Genomic DNA, 18,680 nt, shown 5'->3' with positions numbered 1-18,680 from the left:
CCAAATCATGCCAGTTCGTGATGCCAAATTCACGTGTTTTATTTTAACTGGTGATGATAGTCATTAAAGCAGGAAGGAAAAGGAAAAACTCTCATATTTTAAGGTAACAAAATGAATTTTCATTGATGGAATAACAATATACATATATGACTAGTCAAGGATGGCATTACTTGTATGCAGCCATTTCTTGACAAAGATGTTAGTGCAACTAATGTGGCCTAAAATGACTCACCAGAACTTTCGTAGCCAACTTGATGACATTGCCATGTAATTATCTTCTAAGCCAGACATCTCTGAAATCTTTCAAGATCAAGATTTCTGAGATATCGATGCTGCTGGAAGTGGACCTTCAATAGCGACTTGAATCCTTTCTTCCGTTAAAGTTCATCTCAGGCAGCATGATCAAGTTCCATACATGTTTCCATGAAATATTATCATTGCATTCAATCAAACGGATGGCAAGAAGAGCTGATGTTCACATCTAACAACTTACCATCAATATCAAGCATTTGACCAAATTAATGACTTAGTAAAACTAAGTAGCAGTCCTACAAGGGGTGGAAAAGGAAATGCATTTTTGTCCCAAAATCTGAACCAAATTCATTATAACAGTAAATAATTGAGTTAGTACTTAATTCAACTAGTATTTAGAAAATCCAATCACATATGTCCTCTAATACACTTGGTGTAGCATACAGTCTGAAAATGTCAAACAAATGTTCAGCTGGAAACCTCTCCAAGTATGATTTTCAGCCTTTCGTTTTCAGTGGCTGGAAGCAATACAATGATGTTAACAAAGAGTTCAGGAAAAGATTATCCCTTTAAGAAGCTGCTCTTATTCTAAAAAATCATATTTTCTGAGATTCGACTTTCACTGAACAAATTCTAAAATAGAAACAACAAACTGCTTGGACCATAAGATAGGATCCAATTTTGAGGCTTTCTTGTATAATTCAACCAAGATGTGTCTTGCCAAGACTATTTATCAAAATGCAACCAGGGACAGTTGCGTAAGGACCACAGCTGTTGCACTTGCATTAGAGATGTAGTTACTCCCACTCCAACTTCATGTTTGTGGTTTACATAAGTTTCACTGCCAAGCTGATCACTTTTCCTCTTGATTTGAGTAGCTTACCATAAAACACAGCTACCTCACATAGACACTCTAAAATTGTCTCCACCAGCTCCATTTGCATGATGTGAAGGTAGCTGAGGATCTCAGGGTCCACAATATTCAATCTACAACAATATAAGAGTGCATAATTCATTAGTTTGCCGGATTTACTCATAACAAACTTTAGTTGGACATGCAGTTGATAATGAGAGAGTACCAACCCTCTTGATGCTTGACAGGCCAAAGGCTACTATTTTCATCAAAGGCTCCTCGAGTACAACGCAAAGGATTCAGCTTCATTTCTTGACAAGAAGAATTCTTGGTTAATACAGTTTCATTGTTCATCTGCAAAAATAAACTATGACAACCTTATTCTTAAGATAAAAATAGCTATAAACATTCCATGCAACTTTTGATTGTACACATTAATGGACCAGCAGTTTTAAGATTAAACTAGAATTATGTAACACCAATAAACTACATGCTTCAAGCTCATGACATGTTGATTTACTTTCCCAGTGTGAATGCATATACCTCTTTGATATCTGCATAACCTTTTTCCTCAATTAGCATAAGTCTCGAGCCTTTTAAGAGATGAAGCTGTTTGCCCTTAAATTTCATCTGCTACTAAAAGACTGAAATCAATTCATGATTTTATTGTTTGGTAAGAGTGAATCTAAAGCAGGGTTGCCCTCATTTGTTAAATACTTTGACTGACGCATCAAACCAAGCATACAAGTTAATTATCTTCTCTTGAGAACATTTATATACCAATTAATACAGTTAAAAAGCAAAAGCTAGTAATGTGTTTCAGTTTTACAAATGGCTAAGATCTTTTTACAATTAAGTGGTATTCCTTTTTCTTTTTTTCCTTCAACATTCCGTTCCAGATAAAACCAAGCAAACCCTGATTTACTTCCTCTTTTTCCATGTTTGCAGTGTTTCTCATATTAATCATGCAGACAGAACTAATCGTGAAGTTCCCAAAGAGATTTCATCATATCAAGAATGCCGCACAAACCTTAGCAACCTTAGGAAACTGGAATTGTTTAGAGCTTGTACCATTTCTGCATCCTGTAGAACTAGCTATTCCGTTTGAACTTGTGACACCTCTTTTTGGTTGAAGTTTCTGGATAGGAAATGCATGGCATGTCTCTTCAGCATCCAAGATAGACAAATTTGACTCGTTACATGATGGTTTTGGAATTTGTGAATTTGCATTTAGTTGGGCAGAAATAAGAGAATCATAGGAGTCCAATAAATGCGCATTAAGCTGCAAGCTTGATTTACTCTCATTTAATTCCGGGCTATAACCAGCCTTGCCCTGCAAGGATACCTCAGACAACAAGCCTCCAATGCTTAAGGTTGTAAGATTATCATCCCATGGAGACTGGGTTTGTACACAGCCTCCATCCACTATTCGTGCTGCCAACTTGTTCTTGTTTGAAAGTAGAGATGCTTCAGACAATAATCCTCCAATGCTTATGTCACTGGACTCCAGGAAGATAGGTTGCAAGGATGTTTCACTTTCTGGTTTCATGCTAGGATTGCTCATTTTACGCAGCAAAGATGCTTCAGAAAGCAGACCACCACCACTGATATCAGATATTTGCCCAAATGGCTGCATGCTAGATTTGTTTACAGAGTTTGGATCTGATTTATTAATTTTACCCTGCAATGATATTTCAGATAGGAGGCCTCCAATGCTCAAGTTGGTCAGATTATCATCCCAAGGTACGGTCGAATAAATCGGATCAACATCAGTTCTCATCATTGCATCATCCTAACAAGAATAGATATACATGTTCACAATCAAATAATATTTGTTAGAAGCTGATTTACTATCCCGGAAAGTATCCACCTATTAAAACTCAAAAGAAGTCATAACAGATGCAAAATTCATAAACAAATTGAGAGACAAGAATGGTAAACACATGCTCCCAAGACAGTTCACTAAATACTTCAAGCGAATCTTTAAGACCTATTCCCTTCCCTACCAAATTGAACATGATCAAAGTCAGCATTCTCCTTAATGTTATGTCATGAATCTTACCCAATTCAGCATCCCTCAGTACTGAAATTATTTTTCTCAAAATTCTAAATTCCTACCTATCCCAATACCGCCAATGTCCAAGTCATGATCAACATAAACGTTCCAAATTAATCATTGAAAAGAGGGACTTATATTACCGGAAGATCATAAGATCCATCCAAGGGCTTCAGCTCATTCACATCTGAAGTCAAAGCTTCATTCACGTTGGTTAGCTGTTGGATGGTTTCACAGGATACATCTAGTTTTCCCTTTTGATAACTTGATATCTCCAAAACTGTGCTGCAGCCTCTCCTCCTGCCCTCAGAATCTGTATGAGCCTCGAGAAGACTAGCTTTAGGAGGTATGTGAAAGATCTCATGCTGAAGATTGGAGTACCAAGCATACCTAGAAATCAAACCAGTGAGTTGAACTATAAAACTCTCAGATTACAGTCTCTGGAGAGCACAAATATTGCGCATCAGACCTTAGGCGGAAAAAGGAAGGTCTGCCCACATCAACATACACCTCCCATGCAGTAATGGCATTATCATTTGAAGTCCATCTTCTGCATGAAGCTACTTGTTCCAACTTTATATTATAGGGGAAAAGCACAAGCTGTCCGATTGCCACACTTGAACTTCCCCATTTGGTATTCAGGTGCCTAGCCACTGATGAGATCCTCTTCCGAGCACTTAGAGTGAGTTCCAGAAATGGATTGTAACCATCCTGTAACAAAATGAGATGAACACAGCCGTGCATGTTCTCAAGCATTTCCTATTCGGTAGGGGTGGGGAAGAGAAAAGGTGGGAGGGGAAGAATTGTTTTTCATACCTTCTCTAATCCCAGGCGAGTCTGTTCATTTATTGGGAAAAGCTGCAGTTTAATCTTTGCAGATGGAACCTGCAATTGAATTCGAGGCTCCAAATGAGGCTTCGTTATACTTTCTGCAATAGACACATTAATGAGAGTCTTTAACCAAAGAATGAGCAAAGCTGCAAGATAATAATTAAACACACACACACATTTTTTCAGCGTAATCTCTTTATATCACCTAACATTAGTTTTATAAAAATAAGCAAAAAACATTTCAAATCTACTTGAAGTTAACTGTTGGCTTCATACCAACATTTTTTTCTATTGCAAAAAAAAAGCACAGTTCAGAAATAAATTGTCTTAGTATTTCAATATTAAACATACAGATACAGTGGAACAAACTCAGGGAGATACATACACACTCAGTAATATATGCCAGACAGAGAGCTAATTAGTCCCAATAATGCCTAACCTGTAGTTTTGGGATGGCCCCAAGCAGGTCCAGTTGCAGATTTCTTTACAGAAACACCCATGAGTTCATCTTGCTTTCTAGTAATCTCGGTTATCTTTCTCTTTTGTTGTCTATAGGACTTCATGGAAGATTTTCTGCAAACAAATCTCACTTCATCCCGTTTGAGAATCAAGTAAAAAGACAACTTCAAGTTAACTCATGTTTTGTTGCATAGCGACTGCTAGAGTAGCACCAAATTGTCCCTGGGGTTATCCACACCCTCTAATACATCTTCATATTTCTCATTTTCACAAACTTTACATTCTTATATGCATAAAAACAACTGGAATATAGACGCGAATGAGAAATAACAACTTAGCTCCATGTTACTTAGACATTAATAAATATATCTTTTGGTCCACCATAGCCTCTGGCCCTCTACCTCACATAGGGTTGACCCCATATCAAGAACCAAATACACAACAATGCCATACATACTTCTCTTAGAGGATGTTTGAACATATGCATAAATTGGCTATTAAAATAAATGTTCTTTTTGGGGCTGTGAAGTCCATCAAATTAGCCTAGTTGAGCGTAAGGTTTGTCACTGGCCTTGGTATGTTCTAAATATGACCTTCAAAATATTAGCATTTTAAATATTAGAAATACAACAGCTTTTTTCTAATGCATTTCAGCAGATTTAAAGACATCCTTAAAGCTATCACAAACCATTTTTAAAATTTCCAAATTCAAATTCACATTAATTCCCATATATGATATGACGAAAAGAAGAAGACTTAAAACTTACGGCTTTTACGTCATATATACCAAGAACCAGCAATCTTACAAACAATAATAGTTGGCAAAAAGATGACCAATAAGAACTCGACATTCTTAATTGACAATCAATCCTCCAATTATTACGCCAGATTACTACCAAAAAAAAAAAGGACGGAAAAAGGAACCAGCGTAAGAACAAACTTCTCATCACGCACCAGTAAATCGATGGTTCTGAATTAGAATTCTCCGAATTCGAACGCCAGCAGATGAAGAATTAATCTATCAAAGCTGATTATATTCCAAAACCACAATCCCAACATTTACAAAAAAAAAAAAAAAAAAAAAAGGAGGAGCAGGAATTTACATAAGCAGACCATTAACACACACATAAGCATATACCTCGACGTACCATGTAACGAGACAATTCTCCCTCAGTAGCAGGTGTAGATCTGCTCTCTGTGTGTGCGTGAATTTAGAATGTGGCGCGATGGCGGGAATATTTCGAGGTCAGTCGCCGCCTTAATTTGATTTTTTGATTTGAATATATAAACGATCCGATTCCGAACGGCTTACATCTCAATCTCCTATTATTTTTTACGTTTTATTAAAATATTTTAGGGTTAAATACACTTGACATCCCTTGACTATGCATTTTATCTTATTTATACTCTTAAAATATAAAAAATATATTCTGATAAAATAATTTAAGAGTAAATAGCACAATTTAGGATTGCAAAGTGTATATAACCCAAAATTTTATAATCAAAAACCACATTGAAGTTGTGACCTTTTTTGCATAATTTAAAATTTTTGTTATCGACTTATAGTAATATTTTTATATTGTTGTGTTGGTATTGATTGATTTAATACGAAATTCATATTAAATTTAGGGACAATTACACTTCTTTTTTTTTTTTAATTTGATATAATTATATGTAGATTTTCTATCATTTAAAAAATTATACTTAGTATATATGATATTTGCTTTTGTTAACAAATAAGTCATTATATTAATTGAAATTCACCGAACTTGCTTATATTAACAAAAAAAAACTGAATAAAAATTGATATTTAACTTGATTGACTTATTATTGATTTATTGTAGGTCAAATAATTTTTTTCCGATTAAACTACATTTATAACGGTGAAGATATACATTCTCACATGCATTAACGCGTGAAGACATATAAGAGTAACTTGATCACAAAAAATTATCTGATCTGTAATAAATCAATTGGATTTAAACATAATTGACTTTTTTTATTAATATCAACAAATTCGTTGAATTTTAACTAAATTGAAGAATTTATTTATTAGACGAAAGCAAACATCAAGAGTATTAAATGTAATTTCTCAAAATCTCAGGAAAGAAAGGTGTAATTATTCCTTAAATTGCATTTTTTATGTTTCATATAATTACAATAGACCTTCTATGCTTTAAACCCTTCAAATTCATTTTTGTCTGATAAATAAGTTGAATAAAAATATAAAACGTAGCTAGATTCATACTCCCACGATCGAATAAATTATCAAGCTTCGCTAACATAAAGTCATTTTTATAGTAAACCACCAATCCACCTTATAAAGGCCTCTAAAATTGACTAAAAAGTTCCAATGAGATTTCTAAGTATATCCAATTTCCCCCAAAATTTTGTGCATCAAATGAACAAATAATTGAGTAATATGAGAATTATATAACTATATGATGTATTAAACACTGAGTATCACATCTACAAAACTTGTGGAATGCTACTTAAAGCAAATCAGTCATTCATGTTCATATTACATACTTACATCCAACCTCAAAACAAGGAAAGAAGATCAACTCAATTAAACTATATATCAGAACACACGGACGCCCGGGCAATATTGTTAAGAGACTAAAGAAAACCAAGAAATCATTGGGACAATAATATTAGATGAACACAAACATTAAAAGAAACCAACATTTCACAATCCATACAGGCTAAAACAATTCTTTCATTAGGGCATATATCCACTTCTTAGAACTAGTCGCACACTTCACTTTTTCCCCAACAAGTACTTTACACTTCCACCTCTTTTTGTTAGTACCACCACTTCAACTAAAAAGGCATTACCTTTTTCATACCCGCTACTCAAAAATGACCATGGAGTTCTAGTAAGGAGAATCATGGCCAGGGCTTTCAGGATGCATGTCCATTGAAGTATCATTGGAACTGAGAGGATTGGTGTCTCGGTTTTGGTTAGAGTTGTTCTCGTTGCTACGGGTAGCATTGTTGGCAGAGTACCCTCCTTGTGATATGTGATAGTGCTGAAGACTCCGACGCACTGGACTAGAAAGAGCATTTGAGAAGACCGAATTCTTTGATTGGTCTGAGTTTCCTGGACGCTGTCCTTGTCCGAGAGTTGTGGGACCAAATGCATTAGAAGATACGGGAAGTCCAGAGTGAGGCAACGGCATTAAAGTTTGTTGCTGCTGGGGTGGAAGCCGTGGGGAGGGTGGAGGCTCCTCTGTTCCATAATCAAGTTCATTCTTCAAATGTTCATGACAAAAACAATAGAGTCAGAAAGGGTGCACTTGGAATTTGGTGCATCCACTATATAAACAAGCTGCTAGATCTGTCAATAGATAGATGATGGGAAATCAGATTTGAGCCTGAAGACAATAGAAAGCATCATAAAACAAAGTACCCAAATCCTTGGTTCCTGTGGAATGCAAGAACTACTAGTATCATTGCCTTTCTTGAGAAAACTCCTATCTGTTTGCCTGTTATGAGACTTCTCAATAGGTTATAGAACAACAACAAATTCAATGCCTCTTCTCGTTATCTTACATTTTTGGAAGTATGGTTCTAAATGTACAACAAGAATCCCTAGCGCACAATGATTTCCCAGTCAACTAGAGGAAACAAAACATTCGTCAATGTTGTTGGGCACAGTGTCTCTCACACAAGGTTAATATGTTTCCAATATAAAACACCTTGTTAGAAAGCACAGGAAGTTTGTTAACAATGCACAGATGAGAAGTATAAGGAAATAGCATTATCATTCTATATGTCCTACATTTCACAAGATACTGCATTATGGAGATAGGGGCTCTAGACTATGAAAGTAAGAGCCATGTCAACTCAGGCTAAATATATTCAAAACATTTCATCTTAATCTTTACCGATATTAGCAGGGGGCAGGGCTAGGGGGACGGTGAAACTAACATATCAGCACCATGAAGAAATTCTTTAATTATTCATTCACTAATAACATAAGGCACTTCTTAACAGAGTTTGGAGACGACATGTATTGTAGGCAACTGAAAACATAAGAAGATGGAATTCCAGCACTGTTGCCACTTACAAGGAAGGATCGGACATTCGCATTTTCTTTAAAGATATAATCTGAAAAAATATAGGCTTTACGAGGTAAAGTAACAAAAGAAATGCTAAACTGAAATAACCGACTGGAACTCCTTAAATCATATTGGCCAGTCAACTTAATATATAATGTATGTGGTCATTCAGTAAAATAATCAGATCAATAGGGGAAGAAAGTATGAACTGGCTAAGTAAACACGACATTAGAAAAAGAGATTGATGCAGCTTACCACTCATAGTTGCAAAGTTCATAGGGCCATCGGACATCACAAGCAACTAAAGACACTAAAGTCCATTTCAAGATATAAGATATTAAGATTAGCTGCAAGTAATATCTCTAGAAACCTTATGATAGTCTTGAAAACTATTACAGATATATTTTTCTAATAAGAAAAATGTACTAGTCAAAAGATAACTATTCATATCTGATTGTGGTGTAACCACAGAAAACACGTTGAAGCCTGAGAGATACATCAAGTTGCATAATTACATTCCTGGATCATTCATCCTTCCAGCTTCACCATCAGTATGGTGAACAGTGAATAAAAATTACATATAATGCAATTGACAATTAGATAGATTGTCGCAATGCTGATCCAGAGGAGACATATAAACAAAAATTACCTTAGAAAGAAACCTTTATTGACAATATGCAGTGCAACCAAAGACTAATTTAGCTGAAATAAAGCACACAACAGAACACGAACAGGTGAAGATTACCAGTAAAAGCACCACATATGATATAAATCAACATGATGTTAACATGTAGTAGTTAAGCAATACATAACTTAATAACTTAATCATCATAAAAGAAACCTGAATATAAGCGAGTATGTCACCAGTCGTCACTCTCACCCCATCTTCTTGCTGTCTCAAAATCCAATTATAAAGCTTTTCCTATAGCACAAAAGCCATAATTATCAGGTCTTACTCCAACTACATTATTCCACACTACAACTAAATAATGACTACATTTACATAACAAAAGAAAACAGATATACCCCAGACATACATAAAATTCTACAATTCACCTTCAGAATAAGCAAGAGAAAAACCCACTTCAAGAAAAAGAGACAAAGTCCTTTAATGAAATTCACAGAAACCCAAATTCAGCAACCCTATTTCTTCACGTAATTTCACAAGAATCCAATAGCCTACAACAAAGCCAATCAAGAATCTGCACAAACCCACTAAATTATAAATCAATTAACAAAACCCCATCTACCCAAGAAAAGAAAAGAAATGAAAGAAAGAAAACACCGAAGAAAACCAAACAGAAGGGGGCAAGTTCAAAGAGAACAGACCAGGGAGTGGCGTTCACCGGCCTGGAAAGAGAGGCGCTGCTGGTGCATCGCATGAGTGTAGAGCTGGGAAAGGGAGTTGGCCGCGGTGCAGAAAGTGGTGTACATGCCTCGATCGACCTCATCGAGACGGGTCGCATCGGATTTCCGCTTCTTCGCCATTGCAGAAAGATGGAGGAAGTTTCAAATTCTCAAGTTTTAATACAAAACCCTAGATAGGGGGTGGGTGTATAGTATATAGATAGATATAAGGTGGGTGTGTATGTATGAATCTAGGTGTAGGTGGTGGTGGTGGTGGTGGTGGTGTGAGGCGTGCTTTTCATTCTGAGTGGGAAGTTTGCAATGAGGCGGAAAGGCAGCGGCTTTTATACAGAGAGACAGAGAGAGAGAGAGAGAGAGAGAGAGAGAGAGAGAGAAGATGGTGGTTGGCTGGGATTTGTGCTTTCCATCTGCCACCTGGCTTCACAGGTGGCACTCCTATTTGGCTATGTACAATCTATTCATTATTATTATTATTATTATTATTATTTGTTTTGGCATCAGAAATTGTATTTAGATTGCTATATTTGAAATTATGATTTCAAATTTTTTAATTTATTTGGATAATTTTAAATTTGAATGATCTAATTTTAATTATATTTTATTAAAAATTGATAGATTTAAAAAAAAATTAATAGAATTATTTGAAATTCTCTCTAAATTTTTTCCTTAAATTGCTAATGAAGCCTAGCTCATTTGGCAAAGTTGAGGCTCCATGACCTTAGAGGTCATAGGTTCGAACCCTGCTTTATACATGGGATGTTATGTCTACTAAATAATATATCATGTTTCTAATATAATAGTAGGTGTTGATTAGATTTCGTTTATTTGATATTATTGATCAGAATATGATTATTGTAATTAATAATAGTTTATCGTGCTACTTTAAAAATAAAAAAGTTCTTCCCTTAAATTCAAATCCACCCTGAAAGTATTTACAAAATAGTTAGCCTTGTCACATTAATATTTGATTTAAATTATGTTTGGAAATATATTTTAAAACTACTTTAAAAAATAAAGATGGAATTCTCACTTTCTCTAACTATTTGGAATAATTTGAGATTAGGGTATTTAAATTCATAATAACAATTCATTGGAGTTGTTTGGATAATTGAATGATACAAAACGTTTTAAACTATTTTGAATTGTACATCAATTACATAATAAATTTATTACATTTGCTATCTAATTAATTTTGGTATGGCAAAATCCAGTACGGGCTATAATTCCCCAATCAAAGAAATGTTAAAATACTTTTTGCAGATTAATATTTCAACTATTAGAATCTTCAGTTGGATTTTTGGACTCTTATGGTGTTAAAATATTGACAACTAGTAATATTTTAAAAATATATTTAATATTTTTTGAAATTGAAAATTCTGTAAATTTAAAATTTTTAAAAAATGAGAACTACAAAACTGCACACTGAGTACAAACATAATTTCTTATGCTATTTGATCATTTATTTAATAATCACCTTTAAAATTAAATTATATATTAAGACCATATTTTGATCAAAATTACAGTTTGTAATTGTGCTTCAACTGTATTTTAAATCACCCATCACACTCATATATTTAAAATTTCTTCATTGACCTTAAAGATAAAATTAATCTTAAAATTTAATTATGATTTATATTTTTATAATTAATTATAAAATTATAAAGTCAAACATCATAATCACTTTTTATTAATATCAATTATTTATTTCGATGTATATTAAATTTGGTCAGACTCGATTTCACAAAAAATAACAAATCAAATTCAATTCCATTAATCTATAAGAAGTCTTGCTTGAGTGGTGAGGTAAAGTCCTCACAATCAAAAGGTTATAGATTCGAGTTCTATGAATATGAGTATATAAATTTTTTTTTATAATAGCGTTTAGTTATTTATTGAAAAAAAATGCAATTTACCACAATGTGATATGAAAAATGACCAAAAAAATCCCATGTGAAAAATAAAATAGCAAATTACGTATCCTCTATATTTAAAAAAATGAAGCAAATTATCCCATATCAATAGTAATTTATTTCAATTTTTGAAACATAGTGGACAATTTACTAATTCTTTTTATAGAGTATTTGTTTATTTCACATATTACAGTATAAATTGCATTTAATCCGTAATTTATTTACTTTGGATAAAATTGTAATAAATGAAATGTTATTAAAAAAAAATGTTTTGCAAATTCCATCAATCTATCTATATTACCCACACCTTTACATAAAGAATTCCAACTTCAATTCTCACTATCTACGCATTCCTTCTCCACTCTACACTTCTCTTCGTAATGGTGCAACTCATAACTCCTCTCCCCCTTAAACCCCTTCTCTTTTCCCTATTCACACAACACAATTACTTCAGACATGATCTTTCAATCCACATCCACATGCCCACAACATAAGACCCTCACCAGATTTTTGTCATGCTTATGTCTGCACACGTAAGTCGTAAAGATCACGTCTTTCTGCATTCTTTGCCGTGATTCTGGTTCTGGGCTTTTGTGTAATCACATGATGATCATTCAAATGCTGTTTTCTTGATGGAACCTGAGATGGGATTGCGGCGATGGGAATGAAAGTTTGAAATTTGACTTGTTTGTGGGTTCTGTTGGATTCTTGTAGTCACATTCGAGCTTGAAAATCTGTGTGGAATTCATCATATTGGGCAGGATTCTTGGTTCTTTTTTTTGTAATTTTGTTTCAGTGTATCTATGTTTGACTGTGAAGATTTGGATTATGGGAGTACGATTAGGATTATTGTAATTGAATTTTAGACTCATCCAGTAGATGCTATTATTGTTGTGTCTATATTCATTCACTAGGCAGTTGAATTCTTGATACCTTTTAAAGGTCCCCCGTCTGTATACATATACAGCATACACTGATACGAGGGAATGAAAAGTTTACAACTCCTGTATCTGATCAAGTGAAGAGGAAAAGAAGGGTGTGGTTTAAAAGTTTGTAGAGTGAGTTGTTTATCTTGTACATTTCATTTCCTGATTGGACCACAGAGCATCCAAATTGTGTATTTCTAGATTCTTTGAGTCAATCAATCTTTAATCTTATCTAGGAAATATGAGCAATGTCTAGCCCAGAATTTGGCTGAACCATTCATACAAGTTGTTCTTATGTTTCATTACTTTTCCCTTCATGATTGAAAGTAAATGCAGCAAGGTAAATGAGGCGGAGAGGAGTAATGCCTGGTCATTGAAGTTCAAATTGATTCACCGGCACCTTTTGTTGGCAGTCAGTGCTGCTTGAAAAACTTTGTTTGATGCATTTTTTGCCATACTTTGTTGTTTTATATGAAGGATTTGAATGTTTTTGGCTTTTAGTTGTGATTAGAACTCTTTCTTGTTTTAAGGTTTAAACATGGAAAGTTTGTTGCTCGTTGGAATATGGTAAATAGTTTATTTCTCTAGCAAACTGGTGCATTCTATGTGTTTTATACCAACCGCCGGATGTTTTTCCCTTCTTTTCTCATTGAAACTTGCTCTCCTAATTGCATTTCACATTATTTCACTCTCTCAAATACTTTCCTTCTTCAGTTGTGTTTCGGTTGTTTCATTTTCGTGGTATATAGATCTAGATAGTTATGATTGTCCCGCCTCGTCATTTAATATTTAGTGGCTTCATTTTGCATTTACGAGCGATCAACTTTTAGCAAAAGTTTAACGTGTGTTGTCCTGAAGCTCACATACTTTCATGACTCTCTAAAGCAGCAGAAGAAAATGTCATCACTGAGCAAGGATGACCACAAGATGGCTGTTGATGCAGCTGCATGGTTGTTCAATGTTGTCACTTCTGTGGGAATCATCATCGTCAATAAAGCTTTAATGGCTACATATGGTTTTACTTTCGGTATGATAATTATGCCCATCTACATGATATTTTTGCTTAATATACCGCCATTATTTTCCTTACTTCAGATCCACTACCTGTCAGTTGAAAGTTACAACAGGTAACGCTGTAAAGATTACTGAATCTGGAATCTGGTATTCGAACTTACAGTGCATCATTGTCAGGCCATTCACCTGGGTGTACCGAATAAATCATACATTTAATTGCACTTCAAAAACTTTGAGCCTTTGGTTTAAAATATGTAGCCTTTCTGTAGTACATTAACATTACTAATTTGCTTTTTTTTTCTTTGTCCATCTACTTCTGATCCCTCTTCTAACATCAGCTACAACTTTAACTGGTCTACACTTTTCTGTTACTACCCTAATGACTCTCGTCCTGAAGTCGCTCGGATATGTCCAGAGTTCTCATCTTCCAGTGGCCGATATCCTCAAGTTCGTTTTCTTTGCAAATCTCTCTGTTGTTGGAATGAATGTGAGCTTAATGTGGAACTCGGTGGGGTTCTATCAGGTCAGTTTCTGGAATTCTTGAAATCCTTTTACTCTTTGTTGATGAAAACACTCAATTATGCTATACTCTTGCTGATAACCTGTCAGATTGCAAAGCTTAGCATGATTCCCGTTGCATGTCTTCTTGAAGTCGTTTTCGACCAGATAAAGTATTCGAGGGACACCAAGCTAAGCATTTTAGTTGTTCTACTGGGTGTTGCTATCTGTACCGTTACTGATGTTAGTGTGAGTGCCAAGGGATTTATAGCTGCCCTCGTGGCCGTTTGGAGCACTACTCTCCAGCAGTATGTAAGTCTTTTAACTTTACTTCAATCTATTACTTTAAGACAAGAACAGAGGACATTGATCAGGAAATCTTGTAATGGGATGAATCTATGCAGACCTTATATTTCAGGCTAGTTTGTTATTTTCTTGTATGTAATCATGTTGTCTCTTGCCCTCGCAGTATGTTCACTCTCTTCAAAGAAAGCACTCAATTGGTTCTTTCAACTTGTTAGCACATACTGCACCACCTCAAGCTGCATCCCTGCTGATATTAGGGCCCCTCATGGATTACTGGTTGACGGACAAGAGGGTTGACTCCTATGGTTACACGTTCACATCGACAGTAAGTATAACTAGCAAAAAAACACGATATCTGTCTGCTGTATAAATACACGACCTATCAACGCATTACAGTTTGTTGGTTCACCAGTTCAACGATTCTTGAAACCTTTTCTGTTCGCAGATGTTCATAATCTTGTCCTGTGCCATTGCTGTGGGAACCAATCTCAGTCAATTCATCTGCATCGGTAGGTTCACAGCCGTGTCGTTTCTAGTGCTCGGCCACATGAAGACCATTCTCGTCTTGATTTTAGGATTTGTTTTCTTCGGAAAAGATGTACTCAATCCACACGTTGTCGTGGGGATGTTTGTTGCAGTGATGGGAATGATTTGGTACGGCCACGCCTCTTCTCAGCCCGGGGGAAAAGAACGTAGTCAGCCCCTGTTCAACAATAAACCGGAAATAGAAAAATCCGACGAGCTCAATGAGAAGGTCTAACGACAATCAAGAAAATGTTGTGAAACGCTATAACTTGTAGGTCAGCTGGTTTTTCAGTATTTTCTGTAAACCACAATCTAATCACATGACAAATGTAACGAGCTAGTTATGTGGTTGGTTTCGATTTGATGAAACTCAATTGAGGCTAGAATTTCCTAAATTGAAAAAAAAAAGAAATCTTACCTAAACCAGGAAGAATATCAGAATCTTGATGAACTCTTGATGTTAAGAGATGGGCTGCAATAAAATGTGCTACATGGTTTTTGTGTAAGAAACTGACATTTCTTCAGATGTAGTAAGAGATCATTAATTTTCTAGAACTCTTACATCTGATTGAAATTTGAATTACTGCTCTTGTGGAATTAATGATGCATTTATTAGCAGCAGGGGTTGTTACTTGATGAGAACTAGACACCATTCATGGTACATACACACCCCTATGGTGTACTACGGATATCCATACAACACTCTCGCGAAATTTTAAGGATAATTACAGTTATTGGTGTACCAACATCTGAATACATAAATAGTTGCGATTATCTTAAAATTTAAGATTTTCTATTCGAAAATCCCTTGCCCAGAGCGAGGAAAACGTGCCATGCATAGTCGATTTTGATGGAATAGATGAGAGGGGCAGCACTTAAAATGACAAATCAACTAATTTGGCACACGATTTTAAAACTATTACAAAAAAAATTCATTCCAACTCTACTCGTTACGCATAATAAATGATAATGAATCGCCTTTACGCAGTCGACAAAATATGAAATTGATTTAAGGATTAAATGTCGTTTATCTTCCTGTAATATGAAGAAATTAGCAAACAAATCTCCTAAAAAAAAGAATCAGCAAAATATCTCTCCTATGTATTTTGAAATGAAGTAAATGACCAGTGGCATAATGTACATGTCCCTCCTATGTCATTGCATGATTTTTAAATAATAAAATATTATTTTATTTATATTAGATATATTTATATTAACAATACATCTTCTTTTTTTTTTTTTTTTTTCATATTCTTCCCAATCCCGCCACCCTCCCTCTCCCCACATCCCCTATATATCAAATCAAGATGAGTATGATAAGATGCATGGTGGTGCAGAATATATGTAGCTGTATTTGGAACCCACTCTTTTGTTCCCACAAACCACCTCATTCCAGCTTATAATATACTTTTCCATTTTACATTATTTATATAAAATTTATACTTATTTTTTCATAACAGCTACACACTTTAATATAAATATCATTTATTAAAAAAAAATAAAAAGTCAATTTTTTCGCAATGTAATTGCAATAATTGACTTTGGATATAACCTTTTCTATGATAAAAATATTTATAGTCTGTTCGTTTCACATAAAAATATTCTATTTTTCAATTTGTCATCTGTTTTTTTAGAGGTGTTTATTTTTTTAAATTATAAATTAGTGTAATTGTCCTTTTCAATAACGTGTTCTTTTGTTTTTACCTCTTTGTTTCATTTTAATAACAAAGAAAATAATTAGATGGTCATAATTTTGTTTAATTATGATGCTGAATTGTCAAAATCAGTTACTTTGGGTCCTTTCTTGCAAATTATAAATATTAGGTTTCCTTTGTTAATGAAGCTCAAATAGAAATTTGGCCCACAATTTTACTTTTCTTTCAATATAGCCCCAGTTAATTGCATGGGATGGGGCTCAATTATTATGTTATCATCATCAACATCATCATTTTATGATATTATCATAATCTAAATATTTGATTATAATATAGTTCTTTTTTGGTAGATAATAAAGCCCAAAAAGAAATTTGGCCCACAAATTTACTTTTATTTCAATATAGCCCCGAATATGGGCTCAATTATTATGTTATCATCAACATCATCATTATTTTGTGATATTATCATCATCTAATCAGACCCCCCTTGTTATCTTAGCAAATATTTCCATTCTTTCTCCACCATTCCTTAAGACTTCCCCTAAACTTTGTATCAATTATAAATCGACCCCACTAATTTTCACCCTCCAATAGCCTTTTGTCCATGTCCTCCTTCCGGAGATTTTTTTTTATATTATTATTATTTATCTTTGAGATAATTAAAACTTCATCAAAGATTATTTTAATTTTTTTATATGCTAAAACTAATATATATTTGAGATACGCGTTTAGATGGACTCTGAATTATTAACTTATTTATTATAATATTAATATTTTATTTTATAATATTATTATCTATATTAATATAAAAAAAAAGTCCTCTATATTCATAAACGATGGATAGTGACACCACTGCAACACTATTTAAATGCAACAATTGTACCCCTAATTAAATACTCTTAAAAATCAATTGTAATTATTTTAATTTTTTTATAAAAATGATTCCACATCATTTTAACACCACTACACCAATTATTTGATTATTTCGATAATACCTTAAATTGTTTTCTTTTAGTTATATTTTTATATATAATTTATTAATTTATAACATATTTTAAACTATGAAAGAATATTTATTATATTTATGTACGGACAACATATGGTTAATAAATATAAAACTTTTTTGCATTATTTTTAGATTGTGGGCCCCCCATATCCTTTCCTTAATGCACATAAAACATAAATTTTCAAAAATAAAAAGGGTTTTTTAAGAAAAAGAAAAGAAAAGTGAGGACTTATTATAACCTTTGCATCATTTTGAGTGCCTAATTATTGAAAGGCGAGTGAAATGATTATATAGAAGTTGGGGGGTTTTTTGAAAATTGATGTTTATATACCATGGTGGGGTCCTCATTTCGAGAAAAACATTTCAGGGCCAGGCTAGTAGAAGGGCTTTAACGTCATTTCACTCCAAGTGTGAAGTACATGTGAAATGACAATATTATCCCCCCCACAGTGTCATTCAAATCAAACCCCAGATGATTGAACTCTTCAACGGAACAATCACATTTACTCATATCGTACCAATATATAAATAGGTCCCCCTCCTCAATTTGACCATTTTAACCCTTGCATTTGCAGCTTTTCCTCCTTTTGCATTTCCCCCCAACAAAAGTAGGTATTTGCTAATCAGACCCAAGTATGTATCACTAGATTCACTGTGGGGGGATGCGGGACAAATGACGCCTACAGTGAAGTCACTATTCAATCTTGTCCGTCAAACATTATCTCGGTAAAGAGTCACGATGTGTGGGCTCGTCCACACAGTACTACCCTGCATTACAACGTACGGTATAACCTTTTGCTGATAGGTAGTACGCACGCCCACACTATAGCGCGTCCATTCACGCCCCTTTTGTGTTTTTTTGTTTTTTCTATATTTTTGTATGTAAATTAAATTGTTATATACATGTTAATCTACCATTACTTACCAAAAATTTTAAAAATAATAATAAATAAACGA

At 34.1% G+C, this 18,680-nt stretch overlaps 3 protein-coding genes across 15 annotated transcripts; 1 reads left to right on the top strand and 2 right to left on the bottom strand.

Annotated features, from left to right (window-relative positions):
* Window positions 1-624: 624 nt before the first annotated feature.
* Window positions 625-5,786, bottom strand: LOC105179032 (TSL-kinase interacting-like protein). 11 transcript variants are annotated; one of them, XM_011102616.3, is made up of 9 exons: window positions 5,600-5,786; window positions 4,432-4,565; window positions 3,978-4,090; window positions 3,631-3,872; window positions 3,305-3,551; window positions 2,786-2,897; window positions 2,136-2,686; window positions 1,336-1,459; window positions 625-1,239 (listed from the first exon to the last, which is right to left on the bottom strand). In XM_011102616.3, exons 2-9 carry the CDS (start codon window positions 4,553-4,555, stop codon window positions 1,235-1,237), a joined length of 1,518 nt encoding a protein of 505 aa, XP_011100918.1. In that variant the 5' UTR covers window positions 4,556-4,565; window positions 5,600-5,786; the 3' UTR covers window positions 625-1,234. The 11 variants fall into 11 exon arrangements, 8 of the variants coding, with proteins under 8 accessions (XP_011100918.1, XP_088733161.1, XP_088733162.1 ...); XM_088877035.1 differs by adding an exon at window positions 5,406-5,478 and having other exon boundaries at window positions 2,136-2,897; window positions 5,600-5,785; XR_002286246.2 differs by having other exon boundaries at window positions 1,336-1,472; window positions 2,136-2,897.
* A 1,319-nt stretch (window positions 5,787-7,105) lies between these two features.
* On the bottom strand, window positions 7,106-10,228 carry LOC105179031 (uncharacterized). The gene is made up of 3 exons (XM_011102614.3): window positions 9,845-10,228; window positions 9,357-9,437; window positions 7,106-7,705 (listed from the first exon to the last, which is right to left on the bottom strand). Exons 1-3 carry the CDS (start codon window positions 10,001-10,003, stop codon window positions 7,328-7,330), a joined length of 618 nt encoding a protein of 205 aa, XP_011100916.1. The 5' UTR covers window positions 10,004-10,228; the 3' UTR covers window positions 7,106-7,327.
* A 1,891-nt stretch (window positions 10,229-12,119) lies between these two features.
* On the top strand, window positions 12,120-15,542 carry LOC105179030 (UDP-rhamnose/UDP-galactose transporter 6). 3 transcript variants are annotated; one of them, XM_020691226.2, is made up of 7 exons: window positions 12,120-12,326; window positions 13,608-13,746; window positions 14,072-14,256; window positions 14,343-14,543; window positions 14,701-14,862; window positions 14,983-15,046; window positions 15,176-15,542. In XM_020691226.2, the coding sequence occupies exons 1-7, from the start codon at window positions 12,309-12,311 to the stop codon at window positions 15,295-15,297; spliced, it is 891 nt and encodes a 296-aa protein (XP_020546885.1). In that variant the 5' UTR covers window positions 12,120-12,308; the 3' UTR covers window positions 15,298-15,542. The 3 variants fall into 3 exon arrangements, with proteins under 3 accessions (XP_020546885.1, XP_011100915.1, XP_088733219.1); XM_011102613.3 differs by having other exon boundaries at window positions 12,121-12,326; window positions 14,983-15,539; XM_088877093.1 differs by lacking the exon at window positions 12,120-12,326 and adding an exon at window positions 12,333-12,851 and having other exon boundaries at window positions 14,983-15,539.
* The last annotated feature ends 3,138 nt before the right edge of the window (window positions 15,543-18,680 follow it).

The sequence above is a fragment of the Sesamum indicum genome, linkage group LG13, assembly GCF_026168435.1.
Source record: "Sesamum indicum cultivar Baizhima isolate 11 linkage group LG13, ASM2616843v1, whole genome shotgun sequence".
Classification (NCBI taxonomy): domain Eukaryota; kingdom Viridiplantae; phylum Streptophyta; class Magnoliopsida; order Lamiales; family Pedaliaceae; genus Sesamum; species Sesamum indicum.
Note: the sequence above shows the minus strand (reverse complement) of the source record. Positions and strands in the feature narration are given on the sequence as shown.

What these genes read in the sequence shown, in the direction of transcription:
- LOC105179030 (XM_011102613.3), top strand. An exon ending in TACATATGGTTTTACTTTCG is followed by an intron (nt 13,747 to 14,071) that starts GTATGATAATTA and finishes TTCTAACATCAG; the next exon opens with CTACAACTTTAACTGGTCTA. An exon ending in ACTCGGTGGGGTTCTATCAG is followed by an intron (nt 14,257 to 14,342) that starts GTCAGTTTCTGG and finishes ATAACCTGTCAG; the next exon opens with ATTGCAAAGCTTAGCATGAT.
- LOC105179031 (XM_011102614.3), bottom strand. Translation starts at nt 10,003, where the DNA reads ATGGCGAAGAAGCGGAAATCCGATGCGACCCGTCTCGATGAGGTCGAT. An exon ending in CCGGTGAACGCCACTCCCTG is followed by an intron (nt 9,438 to 9,844) that starts GTCTGTTCTCTT and finishes TTTGTGCTATAG; the next exon opens with GAAAAGCTTTATAATTGGAT. An exon ending in ACATACTCGCTTATATTCAG is followed by an intron (nt 7,706 to 9,356) that starts GTTTCTTTTATG and finishes GAACATTTGAAG; the next exon opens with AATGAACTTGATTATGGAAC.
- LOC105179032 (XM_020691216.2), bottom strand. Translation starts at nt 4,555, where the DNA reads ATGAAGTCCTATAGACAACAAAAGAGAAAGATAACCGAGATTACTAGA. An exon ending in CCTTCCTTTTTCCGCCTAAG is followed by an intron (nt 3,552 to 3,630) that starts GTCTGATGCGCA and finishes TTTGATTTCTAG; the next exon opens with GTATGCTTGGTACTCCAATC. An exon ending in AGTTTCCTAAGGTTGCTAAG is followed by an intron (nt 1,460 to 2,135) that starts GTTTGTGCGGCA and finishes TTATTTTTGCAG; the next exon opens with ATGAACAATGAAACTGTATT.